The 12,811-nt window shown below is 40.6% G+C and overlaps 2 protein-coding genes across 2 annotated transcripts in view; one reads left to right on the top strand and one right to left on the bottom strand.

The window, feature by feature from the left end:
* Nucleotides 1–757: 757 nt before the first annotated feature.
* LOC143751616 (uncharacterized) lies at nucleotides 758–2,683 on the bottom strand. The gene is made up of 4 exons (XM_077244224.1): nucleotides 2,538–2,683; nucleotides 1,854–2,089; nucleotides 1,565–1,749; nucleotides 758–876 (listed from the first exon to the last, which is right to left on the bottom strand). Exons 1-4 carry the CDS (start codon nucleotides 2,599–2,601, stop codon nucleotides 873–875), a joined length of 489 nt encoding a protein of 162 aa, XP_077100339.1. The 5' UTR covers nucleotides 2,602–2,683; the 3' UTR covers nucleotides 758–872.
* Nucleotides 2,684–5,472: 2,789 nt separating this feature from the next.
* LOC143751603 (NACHT, LRR and PYD domains-containing protein 12-like) overlaps nucleotides 5,473–12,811 on the top strand; it is a 93,309-nt gene continuing 85,970 nt past the window's right edge. The window contains exons 1-2 of the mRNA XM_077244186.1: nucleotides 5,473–5,565; nucleotides 5,772–5,885. Coding sequence (XP_077100301.1) covers nucleotides 5,522–5,565; nucleotides 5,772–5,885 — 158 coding nt within the window. The 5' untranslated portion in view covers nucleotides 5,473–5,521. The remainder of the gene's footprint in view (nucleotides 5,566–5,771; nucleotides 5,886–12,811) is intronic.

Below are 12,811 nucleotides of genomic sequence, written 5' to 3'. Positions count from 1 at the left end.
ATCAAAGCATCTATTAATTCTTCAACAGAGTATTCTTGTAGTTAAACCTTTTACATATTAAAATATTACAAAAGAATGACATTCTTTATAACACTCTAATCTGCAACACTAGTTTGCCAAAACATTAGCAATTTCTGCACAACATACCTGAAACTTAAGCTTCAAATCTGCAATATGGTCAATAGCATGGGAAACCGTTTCCATTTGCTGAGGAGTAAGGTTAATTTGAGGCTGTTCAACAGTTACAGCTGGGATTTCTTCATTTTCAGCTGTGGGCAAAGACTCAATGCCATGTTGAACCAGGAGTTCATTAAAATGTTCTGGCCTGTAAAGATCGTCTCCAAACACATTGTTGATGGCTGTGCTGTCAGTTCCTATCATTGACAGCATTCCTTCTGGTCCATATCTGTGTTGGTGTTTTATTGTTTTCGGTCCGCAAAGCATGGTGATTCCATGCCTCTTTGAAGTGCTAGTCTAGCTTGGATCTGTGGAAGAAAAACTATGCTGAGCGAAACTTTGTGAAGGTCATTGCTGGGATCAAGCAGTTCAGAATCTTCAAGACTGTAGAACATGCTGTAGAATGATTGTAGCACATGTAAAAATATATCCCTCCACAAACGATCTATCCTTTGGTTGTGGACAGATTCCCCAGTAATGTGACTCCGGCGCTGAAGTCCTTGTACAAGGTTCATAAACAAGGCCACTTGTAAGTTCTCACCACCGTGATCTGACCTTACCCTAGAGGGCAGACCGTAAAGGCATGTTGCTTGAATAAACTGAGACAGCACAGTACTGGCACAGTTGTTGGTGTTGCAATTTAGGTATGTGATTAGTCGGGAATGTCCATCGATTGCACCATGAATCACAAAGCCTCATCTAAAAGTAAAAATAAAAATACAAAATGTAAGTTAAATATTATAGGTAGTAAAGTGTGAAGAACAAAGAGGTCCTACAGGTCCCACTTTTTCACAGTTCCCAGGTTTCTGTTATGCTGGACGTCACAAAAGACACTTTAAATGTAATTGTGAACAAATCGTTTTTTGTTTGTTTTGTTTTTTACATGAATAAATGATGAAAAAAGCAGGGTCTAATAATCAAGAAATGGGGAAGTGTAGGGCAACATAAGGACAACTGAAATATTAGGGACTATAGGAGTAAAATACAAACTACACTGTGTTATACTTAGAATAATTGTATGTAATGTATTAATAATTCATATAATAAATGCATCAAGTGAAACATTAGTACAGTTTCACAGTACATACTCTTTCAAACCAGCTTTACAAAACGTCATTGGATCTAAAATGTCTTAATGATTTAACATTTAGTCGTTTTAGGCCAGGACGATATGGTGAACTGTTATAATGTTATTGTAGTATTATGATTTACAATGGCTGCTTAGGTTGTGGTAATTGCATGTGTGTGAACATATTTGGCTGTAGATTCTATAAATCAAAATTGGATAATGCAAGTCTACACTAGGCTATAATTTAGTATCGCAGAAACGCACTGTCACACCATTTAAATACTGCATTAGCAGGACAAAAACTACAATTAAACTAACCTTATGAGGCGCATGTTGCCATCAATGTGCCAGAGACTGTTGGGACAGGGCACATGATAAACTCTTCTAGCCACTGTGCTACTCCATCTCCTTGCAGCAGCCGCTGGATTGATACGGACCAACATCTCACGAACCCTATGCCGGGAAACCCTCAATCCTTCTGCAACCAGTAAGGCTCGCATCATCTAAAATGGTTGCATTGAATTGAAAAACAAAAAAAAATTTAATAATAATAATTAGTTTATGAACTGATAGGACAGACCTTAAAATGGAATCAAACAGGGCTTACCTCATTTCCAGTATTTGGATACTGGCATTGGAGTCGTCTCACTACATTTTCAAGTTCTTCATCATCCACTCCTGACATTCTGCTCCTGATTGATACACCAAGCAGCTTGGACCTCTTGTACAGAAATGAGGATGAGCACCCTAACATTCTTGCCATTCGCTTGAATGTGTGACCTTGCTTCATTAAAAATTCAATTTGGTCACGTGTTATTTGAATGGCTGGTCTACCTCGGCTACCTGCAATTGAAAGTAACATATATTTGTATTACTGACATGTAGCTCCTAATGGCAAGCAGTATTATATTCAAATAATTGTTTCTTTAATCCTTATTTTCTTCTAAAATGTTAATAAAATTATGTAGGCATACAGTTTGTTGTACAGTCATACTTTTAACTATATGTATTATGTACAATAGGTATATAGATTTGAATTTGTATTATAACTGTATTAATTTTGTAAGTGAATAGTTACATAGCATGTACACTGTTTAGACTACATTTAATGTAGACCGAGGGGAAAGTTACAGTTGTATTACCATGGCTATCGTCATGACCAAAGTAGAGAGCAGACAATAAACAAACACATAAACAAGACAAAAACAAGCTTTCCGAGATGCCTCGCTTGTGTATGCGGTTACTGCAGATAAAGAACATAGGACTAGTTTTTTAAAAACCAGAAACTCACCTGAGCTCCTTCGAGAAACGGAAAAAGCTGTAGTTCCCTCACTCTGCAAATGCGTTGACAGCATTGTTCGAATTTCATCCAGATTTCTGTTCAATTCTTCATACGTCTCAATAGGTAGCAAATACGCAAAATTTCTCTGTGCATTTCTTAAGCAGTCATCTATTGCACGAAGTTCGCGCTCACCACAATTTCCCTGACTTGGAGCTCTTTCAATTTGTTGACACTTTCTTGCTATTTTGTCGAGAACAGCTGCCGCCATCGTTAATAATCCCTGAACTACTTCATATCTTTTCTCTCGGAAAACAAAAGCAGACTAAAGTTGTTAGCGGTTAGCTAGGGAGGAGGGAGGAACTCTGGGTGGTGCTGATGAAATGTAGTTTCACGTCACGCAACAGTGGATTCGACTAGAGCGAGTACAATTCAGATATCTTAAAATACAATTGTGACTAGTCGAAATCGAATTAGAGATATCTCTAATTACCTTTGCGGATAAACGACGCGTCTTTTAAATATATCAATGACATCATTACAGATATCTTAAATTGAGTTTTGACTAGTCAAAATATATTACAGATATCTCAAATCGGATTTCTTACTAGTGCAATTATAATTGCAGATATCTCTAATTGTCATTCTGACTAGGCGAATTAAAAGTATCACTCGTCAAAATACAATTGTTACTAGCTTTAAATATATTTATAGATACTCAGAACAAAGGTTTAAATGCTAAAACGGCTTGCCATAGGATTCAGCCTCGTGTGATAAAAAGTGAAAGTAAAAGAAATTTATGTTTCGCCATTTTAAACAGACAGTCGATTCCTTCTATTACAAAATATTATTAAATGTTTAGTAGAAACTTTTATAAAACCGTAGGCAGGAATTTATTTGTATAGGCTACTTGATGAAAAATATGGAGTTTATGAATCGGTCTATGTCGATCTAGCATTTTAAGGTGACTGTTCACGTATCGAGGCGCTTTACACTCAGGTGACTTCCACATTAATATTTTCTCTGAAATATATGTTTGACATTTTTCATCTTAATAAACGAGGTTACTTATATACTTATATATGCTGTTTTTCAAAGACTATTTGAGGGAACCGCATCACTCTTATTGAGACAGGGATTGCTGAGGTCGGAATAGGCGTGCCAAGCCGTTGATAGAGTTTCGTCAACGGAAGTCCAAAATGCTTGATAGTCATGTGAATCGCGTAGACTTCAGATAGTTCCAGGAAGTTACAGCGATGTTGTTTTTAAAAGATACAAATCTGCTTATATTTGAGGATAGTGTGGTCAACCAGCGTTGCCTGCCTTAACATAACCTATTCCAGGCTAACGTGGTTAACCGTGAGGCAGTTGTTTTGAAGTATTTAAGTATGGTCGTAAAGCTGAATGTTAGTTAAGGGCAATCACGTCATGTTCACTATGGTTTCGCAAGGAAAGGAGACCTGCAGGTGAAAGGTGATTGTCTTAGAAAATCTATGGCAAACAAGTGAAATGTAAAATTTAATCAAGTGAAATTTAATGAATCTTAATGTTTACCATTCTTTAAAAAAAAGCGTATGCACTTAAGTTGTTACTATATTTAATATTCAAATCTAAAACAAAACATCTGTTACATAGCCTATAATCATGACTATATATTTTAAATCCACTGAATCCCCTTTGGTTCTTGTGTTGAAAGCAAGATAAAGGGAGAAATGATAGGCTATTATATGCAGTACATAATACAGTTATAATACAGTTTTGGTATTTAAGATGATTCCCCCTAGCCTAGTATTATTTAGTTTTTTAAAACTGCTTGCCTTTTTAAAAAATAATAATAATAATAATAATAATCTCACTGATAAACTTTCCTCTCCCTTTACCATCAGTTCAAGAATCCAAGAGAGTTGAAGCATTGTAGACAATAGAATCACAATGCCTAAAAAACTCCATCCATACGTTTTTGCTTACTCATGCATTCTAAAATTATATCAATAGGTTGCTCTTCCTGCAATAATGATTTATCTTTCTTTATTGTGTATTTAATAAGGAATAAAAAGGATATTCTCATTTTACCACTTCCACCCACCACTATCACATGTCCCGTTGTTATATTTAACCCCCTTTTAGAAGCCTTTTTCTATAATTAGACAGTGATGGATAAAACTGAATTAATAAGCTTTTGCAATTAATAGGCTGTTCGTGTTTTTTTTGTGTGTGTTATTAACTTTATCCTATCTAAGTCTGCCAGAGCCGTTGAGAGAGAGAGAGTTGTGTCAAACTCTGTTCACTCCAGTGGACCTTTTTTACAGCAATGGCAGCTCATGGAGCCTCTCAATAGTTCCCGGAAGTAGCAGCAAATACATGCAGAGTTGCAGCAGAACAGACCGTTTGTGATGTAAGGGATAATGTACATCCAGCCGGTTGTTATTGCAGAATAAACATCCGACAGGGTAACCACACTAATCCTCAAATATATACAGATTTTTATCTTTTAAAACATCACTGTGACTACATACACATACTACATTTAAATGTCTGTGTATTTTATAAATTTTGTTAATTAATGCATTTATTGACTACTGTCTCTTTAACTCTATCTATTTGAATTGCTGCCTAATCACTTCCTCGAACTATCTGAAGTCTACGTGAATCAATTGACGGTCAAGCATTTTGGACTTCTGTTGAAGCAACTCTCTCAACGGCTCTGTCCTAACCCTACCCCACAACCTGGCAGACAGCTTTCGCAACCCACGCCCCACTGTACCTTTCAGCAAGCCCCAAACTTTCGCCATGGTCCATTACTCCAACCTGCATATACCCACACTTGGAGACATTAGCCTACATATTTCTCCAACTCTCATGATTTGGTCAGATCATTTATAAAGATGTTTAAATATGTTTAATTACTTCAGTTTTGTGTTTGTTTGTCATTTCCATCCAGAGTCAGTGGTGGAGATCAGACTCAGCTGAACAGGTTTCAGCTGTTCAGCTTCATCATGGAAGGCACACAAAAATCCAGAGATTTTTCTCCAGGATGCAGGTACATTGAATAAACACATTAAATCAACTTTTATATTATAAAAAAGAATGTCTGTCTCCAGAAAAAAACATGTATTTGTGTCTGTTTTAAATGAAATTTCTAGAAAACAATATCTAAAGCCAGATGTAGTGCTTTTCCATGAAAAAAGTTTTGAATTGATCGTATGATAATTATCATAAAAAATAATTAAGTCTGTTCTGTTACAGTTCAGTTGAGCAGGAGAGATCAGAACCAGAGCCCAGCTGTGTGTCTATGAGGAGTGACGAGTCTATTGACCATCCAGTAAATTTTAAGAGTGATGATACACAGGCTGATCTCAGGTATAATATTTCGAAAATACATTATTGACATTTTTATATTATTGTGTTTTTTTGTAGTATGTGTAAGGAACTTAGCTGTATAAAATATTAATAATCAATAATAACTTGTTATGATTAATTATGAATATTTGGGTCAGTTAATTGGATTAACTTGACATGGCTAAATTAATATTACAATCAATTAATCAGTTCGTCCAACGAACTCTTTGGATTATTAATTTATTCCAAGAAAAGGGTATCTTCCCTGGCCACAGAAGAATAATTATTTCTTAGCATGTACAGCGTTTTGAGCATGTAGCAAGAACAAAAACCGTAAAGGGACTTCGTATTGCAAGCGAATCAGAACCAAATACATAAAGTGCATAAGGTTTATTAACTAAATCATAAACACAAATAAACTAAACACACATATATACATAAATACAGAAATAGGTTAGTGATAGGATTAAATTGGAAACCGGAAAAAGGGACTATGAGAAGAACCATCAGAATTTCATTTTCACATTTCATTGAATTGAATACTTGCATTTGTAGTGGGAACAATTCTTGAAGTTGTTGAAAATTTAAGTCGTTGATGGTTCCGGCAGTGTCAAGTGGAAGCTGGTTGAGAGTTCTCTTTCTCCGGGAACACATGGCTAGTTTGGTCAAGGCCTGGGGCCCTGTTGAGGCCACGCCGAGCACCCAGGAGAAGTGAGGAAGTCGGAAGAGTGGGTGATTGGAGTCGTTGTTGGTTGGAGTCTTTGTTCCAAAACTCCTGAGATTGTCCTTGGTTCTTTGTGTGAGAGTCTTCTCTCTCCTGCCTGAGCCCATATCTAGTTGGATCGAGGCCTGCTGGGCCCTGGGGCCCCCGTGGAGGGGGAGGGGGTTCCCCAGTATCACCAGAACAGTGTTGCGGCCGGATGAAAGAACTAAGAGAGGCAGGTCCCATGTGGACTGTCTCTAATAAAGCCTGGAAAATATCCTCCCCTATGGGTTGAACTCGACCAATCAGAAAGGTGACATGTCTGAGAGGGAAAGTGGCTCTTAGTTGATTTACGGGTCTTTGTCCGAAGCTTAATGCTCAGATAGCTATAACACATCCACACTGCATTCTAGAAGAAGGTGATGTAGATCAAAGTGTGAGTCATTAAATGAGGATTAATTAGGTAGGAGGCATGATACAGGTGAGGTTACATTGATTGTTAGTTGGTGGTATACCAGGGTACATACCATACATAATAGTCACACAGTCACATAATAGTCACAATAGTCATCACAGTTTTATGCATGTTCATTTATAGATCAGTTAGTCTATGATTAATGCAGCAAAGTCTGTTTTAAAGAGGGTTTCTGTGTTCCCATTGTATCTCTCTCTTGTGCATGTGGCCACATTCCTCGGAGGTCGTAAAATCTCCTTATCATGCCCTGTAACATGACACTGTTTCTGCCCTTGTGTTCGTTCATTTCGGCTGTTAGTTTTGGAGTTTCATAAACCTTTGTATATAATGAATAATTAGTGTGTGTCTGAGTGGTCCATACCATACATATGTATTAATTATATTTATATTACACATTGTTATCTTCACATCTATGAGTGTCCTTCAATTTACACTTTATTTACAACAAAAAGTAGATTGATTAAATTACACTGCTTATTTAAATTACACTATTGGTATGTTTTAACTGAGTGTTTGAGAATAGGCTTCATAAATACGTGAACAGGCAATAGTTTCATAGTACTTAAAGATAAACTAGATTAATAATGTTATCCTACAAGAAACCTGTAGAAAACATATTTTGTTGCAATACTGTGGTTAACCTATTAACCTGGTTAACCTTTCAATCTACAACTCACTACCCATGCTCCACCAACTTCCCTACAAGTTACTTTCAGACGTAACCTGCGCTCACTTTCTCCTTCCCATCTTTCCTCTGCTGTGTCATCTTCACTTCCCTCACCCTCACAATTCTCATCTCTAGATGTGAATACCGCAACAGATACTTTATGCTACACTTTAACTTCTTCTTTAGACAATATCTGCCCTCTCTCCTCCAGGCCAGCACGCCCTACTCCCTCTAACCCCTGATTATCTGAGGTTCTTCGTGAACACCGGACCAAACTCAGGGCAATGGAGAGGAAATGGCGCAAATCAAAAGACACGTCTGACCTGAGTATGTATTAATCTCTGCTCTCTTCCTTTTCTGCTGATTTTCACGCTGCAAAATCTTCATATTTACACAGCAAGATCAACAGCGCCTCTAACACACGAACACTTTTCAAGACATTTAACTCTCTCCTCTGTCCACCTCCACAATCACCCACTCACCCAATCACCCACCTCCTCTTTAACTGCTGATGACTTTGCTAACTTCTTCACCAACAAAACAGCCTCTAACAGCAGTCAGTTCTCAACCCCACACACACAGGAACCCAAACCATCCTCTCCCACTACCATAAACCTTCTCTTTACCTTCTCTCCGCTAACCGAGGAAGAAGTATCTAAACTTCTCCTCTCCAGTCATCCTACCACCTGCCCTCTAGACCCCATCCCCTCACACCTTCTACAAGCCATCTCTCCCACACTTCTACCAGCACTCACACACATCATCAACTCATCCCTCCACACTGGCATTTTCCCTACAGCATTCAAGCAGGCTCGGGTAACTCCACTGCTTAAAAAAACAACATTAGACACATCACTTTTAGAGAATTACAGACCTGTCTCTCTCCTTACATTCATTGCGAAAACACTTGAACGAGTTGCTTTCAACCAAGTGTCATCTTTCCTGTCTCTGACCAACCAGCTAGATGTCAACCAATCTGGCTTCAAGAAAGGCCATTCAACCGAGACTGCACTACTGTCGGTCACAGAAGCCCTGCGGATCGCAAAAGCTGCTTCCAAATCTTCAGTTCTCATTCTGCTGGATCTTTCTGCTGCCTTCGACACTGTGAATCATCAGATCCTTCTGTACACCCTCTCATCACTGGGCATCAAAGGAACTTCCCTCCACCGGTTTGAGTCCTATCTCACAGGTAGGTCTTTCAGGGTTACATGGAGAGGCGAGGTATCCAAAGCACATCAACTGAACACAGGGGTTCCTCAGGGTTCAGTTCTTGGACCGCTCCTCTTCTCCATCTACACCACATCATTGGGACCCATCATACAGGCACATGGTTTCTCTTACCATTGCTATGCTGATGACACCCAGCTCTACCTCTCATTTCAACCAGATGATCCCACAGTAGCTGCACGTATCTCAAGCTGTCTGGCGGACATCTCGGCATGGATGAAGGAACATCACCTGCAGCTCAACCTGGCAAAGACTGAGCTTCTCGTCCTCCCTGCCAAGCCGTCTCTACAGCACGACTTCACTATCCAGCTAGAGTCATCCTCAATCACCCCATCAGGGTCGGTCAGAAATCTTGGAGTAATATTTGATGACCAGCTGACCTTCACAGACCACATTACAAAGACAGCTCGATCATGCAGGTTTGCAATGTATAACATCAGGAAGATCAGGCCTTTCCTAACTGAGCATGCAACACAACTTCTCGTCCAGGCCCTGGTTATTTCTAGGCTTTATTACTGCAATGCTCTTCTAGCTGGACTTCCATCATGTGTTACTAAACCTCTACAAATGATCCAGAATGCTGCAGCCCGCCTTGTCTTCAACGAGCCCAAAAGGGCTCACATCACTCCTCTGTTCATCTCACTGCATTGGCTACCACTCGCTGCTCGCATCAAATTCAAAGCTTTGACGCTTGCTTACAGATCTACCACAGACTCAGCTCCGTCCTACTTTCACTCCCTACTACAAGTCTACGTCCCTACCAGAAGCCTACGATCGGCCAAGGAGCGACGGCTCATGGTGCCATCACACCGAGGCACTAAATCACTCTCCAGAACAATCTCATTCACGGTTCCATGCTGGTGGAATGATCTCCCCAACCTCGTCCGTAATGCAGAATCCCTGACAGCATTCAAAAGACAACTGAAAACACATCTCTTCCGTGAGTACTTAACATAAAAAATAAAATAAAAAATAAAAAATTCTTCTCTTTTAAATCTTTCCTTCCCTTTCAAATCTTCCCTTGTCTGGCTTTTGCTACTCTGAGCAATGCCTGAACTTTGTATTTTGAGCACTTCTTGCGTCACTCTTCCCTCTTCACGATGACTCGCTTGCTTTAGTCCTCAGATGTAAGTCGCTTTGGATAAAAGCGTCTGCTAAATGACTAAATGTAAATGTAAATGTAAACCTTTGGGTAACAGTATAATGAAATTAATAAGTGGATGTACCTGGGGTAGAAGGACAGGTGTTTCTGGGAACTGATAATGCACACGTTAGCTGTCTCAATTCAGAGGATGCATCCTTCGAAGGACTCGGACCTCAGACGAAGTCGGACCAGTCTAGTAAATGGGACAGTCTAGCCCATGGAGTATTGTTTCTTGTTGCCTAGCAACTGTGACAGCTGTCATTGATGAGTGGCAGTACCGTTTGAAGCGAACCTACGTTAAGTGGAGGCCCCAGACAAAATTAATCAATAAAGCCTTTCTAAAATATTTTTTTGTTAATATATCTTCATTACCTAAGTATAATTATAAAACATACAAAAAGTAGTCAAAACACATCTAACAGAACATAAATTGTTTATTTTTTACAACATTAAAGTGCTTATTTTTTAATTGACAAAATGTCAATCTTCATCTTTATAATAGAATATACAGTACAATACAATATTCATATTTATAATGGATTGTAATTAGGGGTGTCACATCGGTGAGGAAAGGTTAATCGACTTGTGATAATACCGGTATCACTGGGGGAGGTGAGGGGACGTTGGAGTTTTTCCCTCTTTTGCACTTCGCTTTTAAATCGCTAATTTGTAGGAATGCATAGGAAAGAACTGAAAACTCTCTCTCTGCTCTGCTTGCTATCCTTGTGGTTTACATCACGCAAAGTTCCCTTTCAGTCGCTCACGTCGAACGTTTAGCGATTTGTAGGAATGCGCTCTGCGCCTGTACGTGGACAGAACACAAAGCCTCAGGACCTTAGATCAGCTCTTCGTCTGTTACGGAGGCCAGCAGAAGGGAAAGGCTGGTTCCAAGCAGAGGATGGCCCACTGGATAATGGATGCCATCGCCTTGGCTTACGAAGCCCAAGGCGTGCCTTGCCCGCCCGGGTTGAGAGCCCACTCGACTAGGGGTGTCGCTTCTTCTTGGGCGCTGGCACACGGCGCCTCGCTGACAGACATCTGTAGAGCTGCGGGCTGGGCGACACCTAACACGTTCGCTAGGTTTTTTAGCCTACGTGTTGAGCCGGTTTCTTCCTGTGTGCTCACTTCAACCAGCCGGTAACACCGAAGTTCCCGCTCTAGTGTCAGCTTGCCCCTCCACGGAGGGGATACATGCGCTTTTTGCTCCAGTCGAGTTCCCCACTCAGGCAAACCCTGTAGAGTTCCTCCGCACCCCTTCGGCAGATGGACGTTGCGTCCGATGCCAGGCCTAGTGCACGTACGCTTGTGTAACTTGTGCTAGGCTGGGTTCCATATGTGTTGATCCCTGCGGCGATCCCATATGAGTATTCTTCCGCGACCAGCTCCCTGCAGTGAGCCCGTGTCTTTCCCTTGGCAGAGTCCGCTCTGCCGTCACCGTCTGGTGTAGCCTCCCTCTTCTCAGGCTGGAGCCACCCCAGTGACATTTCATATGTTGCACTGCCCCCTCCGGCCAGTCCATATGTGTATTCTCCACATGTTACCTCCCTTCGGGCAGGATGTGGCTTCCGCAGCGTCCCCTTCCCCTGGAAAGGCACGCTTTCCCAGTGTTGTCCAAGAGTTCCACTGTGTGGGTTATAACGGAACAGCAGTTCGAACTCCCTCTACGCAAGCCCTCCGCCCCAGCCAGTTGGGGGTCTCAGAGTCTTGCGTAGGGCACTGGATGTGGCAGCAACCGTGGCGTTTTCCATGGGATCCCAATTACGTCGTCACGTCGACGTCACGAATGAAGGATATGATATGAAGCCTGCCTTTAAAGAATCCTTCAAATTGAGATGGCCTTTGGCTTGATAACGTGGCAGCCGAGATAGGCAAACTTACTACCCTTTTGATTGAGAAGCACCTAGTTTTGGTCCGTGTTACGAACCCTGTTGTTAAAAAATGCTCGTTTCATAAGGGTTCAGCAACATAAAAGGAAACGCAAGGCAAAGAGCAGTTTAAAGCATTTATTTTCAGACTAACAAATGACTGCACAAACTCACGTCTCTCAAGTTCTCTCTCTCCGCATGTAACACACATTTTCTCTACACTAACGTCAACATAGACATACCAAACACTAACAAATAAAACAAAGTAGTGGCACAATACAAAGAGCACAGCTTGAGTTGATCAGCCGGCTGGACATCATGACGCGCACGGAGTTCACCGCTGCGTCTCTCACCCTCCTGCACACTCCACTTATATGCTCAGCACGAGCCATCAGAGCAACGAACCACAGGTGCGCAGGGGAGGAGCCTACACTCAGAAAGAAACACCAATTAGAAGACGAGACAAATATACACACAAAAATACACAGGCAACACCCATAAGGCTGAGGCCGTAACACTTCTCCCCCTAAAGGAAGAATCTGATTTTTTTTTCTCTTCTCTTTCCTTCCTTAGAAGGGAAAAGAAAACTGATTCTGCATAAAATTACACAGAAAACTTAACTTAATCCGCGAGACAACGCATCTGCCACCACGTTGTCGGATCCTTTTTTATGACGGATCTCTAAATTATATGGCTGAACCATTAAGGCCCAACGCATCAATCGCTGGTTATGGTTGTACATTTTGCTCAGAAAAACCAGCGGATTGTGATCCTTATAAACGACGATAGGAGAAGAACTAGACCCCACATAAACGTTAAAATGTTGTAAGGCTAACAACATAGCTAAAGTTTCTTTTTCAATCGTT

The sequence above is a fragment of the Siphateles boraxobius genome, unplaced genomic scaffold, assembly GCF_051911475.1.
Source record: "Siphateles boraxobius isolate OS27281-9 unplaced genomic scaffold, OSU_SipBor_1 26, whole genome shotgun sequence".
NCBI lineage: Eukaryota > Metazoa > Chordata > Actinopteri > Cypriniformes > Leuciscidae > Siphateles > Siphateles boraxobius.
The sequence above is the reverse complement of the archived record's forward strand: the minus strand, read 5'-3'. Positions and strand labels throughout refer to the sequence as shown.

Excerpts from the sequence above, each read along its gene's own strand:
- LOC143751616 (XM_077244224.1), bottom strand. The coding sequence starts at position 2,601 with ATGCTGTCAACGCATTTGCAGAGTGAGGGAACTACAGCTTTTTCCGTT. Across the intron at positions 2,090-2,537 it reads CGTTTCTCGAAGGAGCTCAG|GTAGCCGAGGTAGACCAGCC; the intron begins GTGAGTTTCTGG and ends TTTCAATTGCAG. Across the intron at positions 1,750-1,853 it reads ATCCAAATACTGGAAATGAG|ATGATGCGAGCCTTACTGGT; the intron begins GTAAGCCCTGTT and ends CAACCATTTTAG.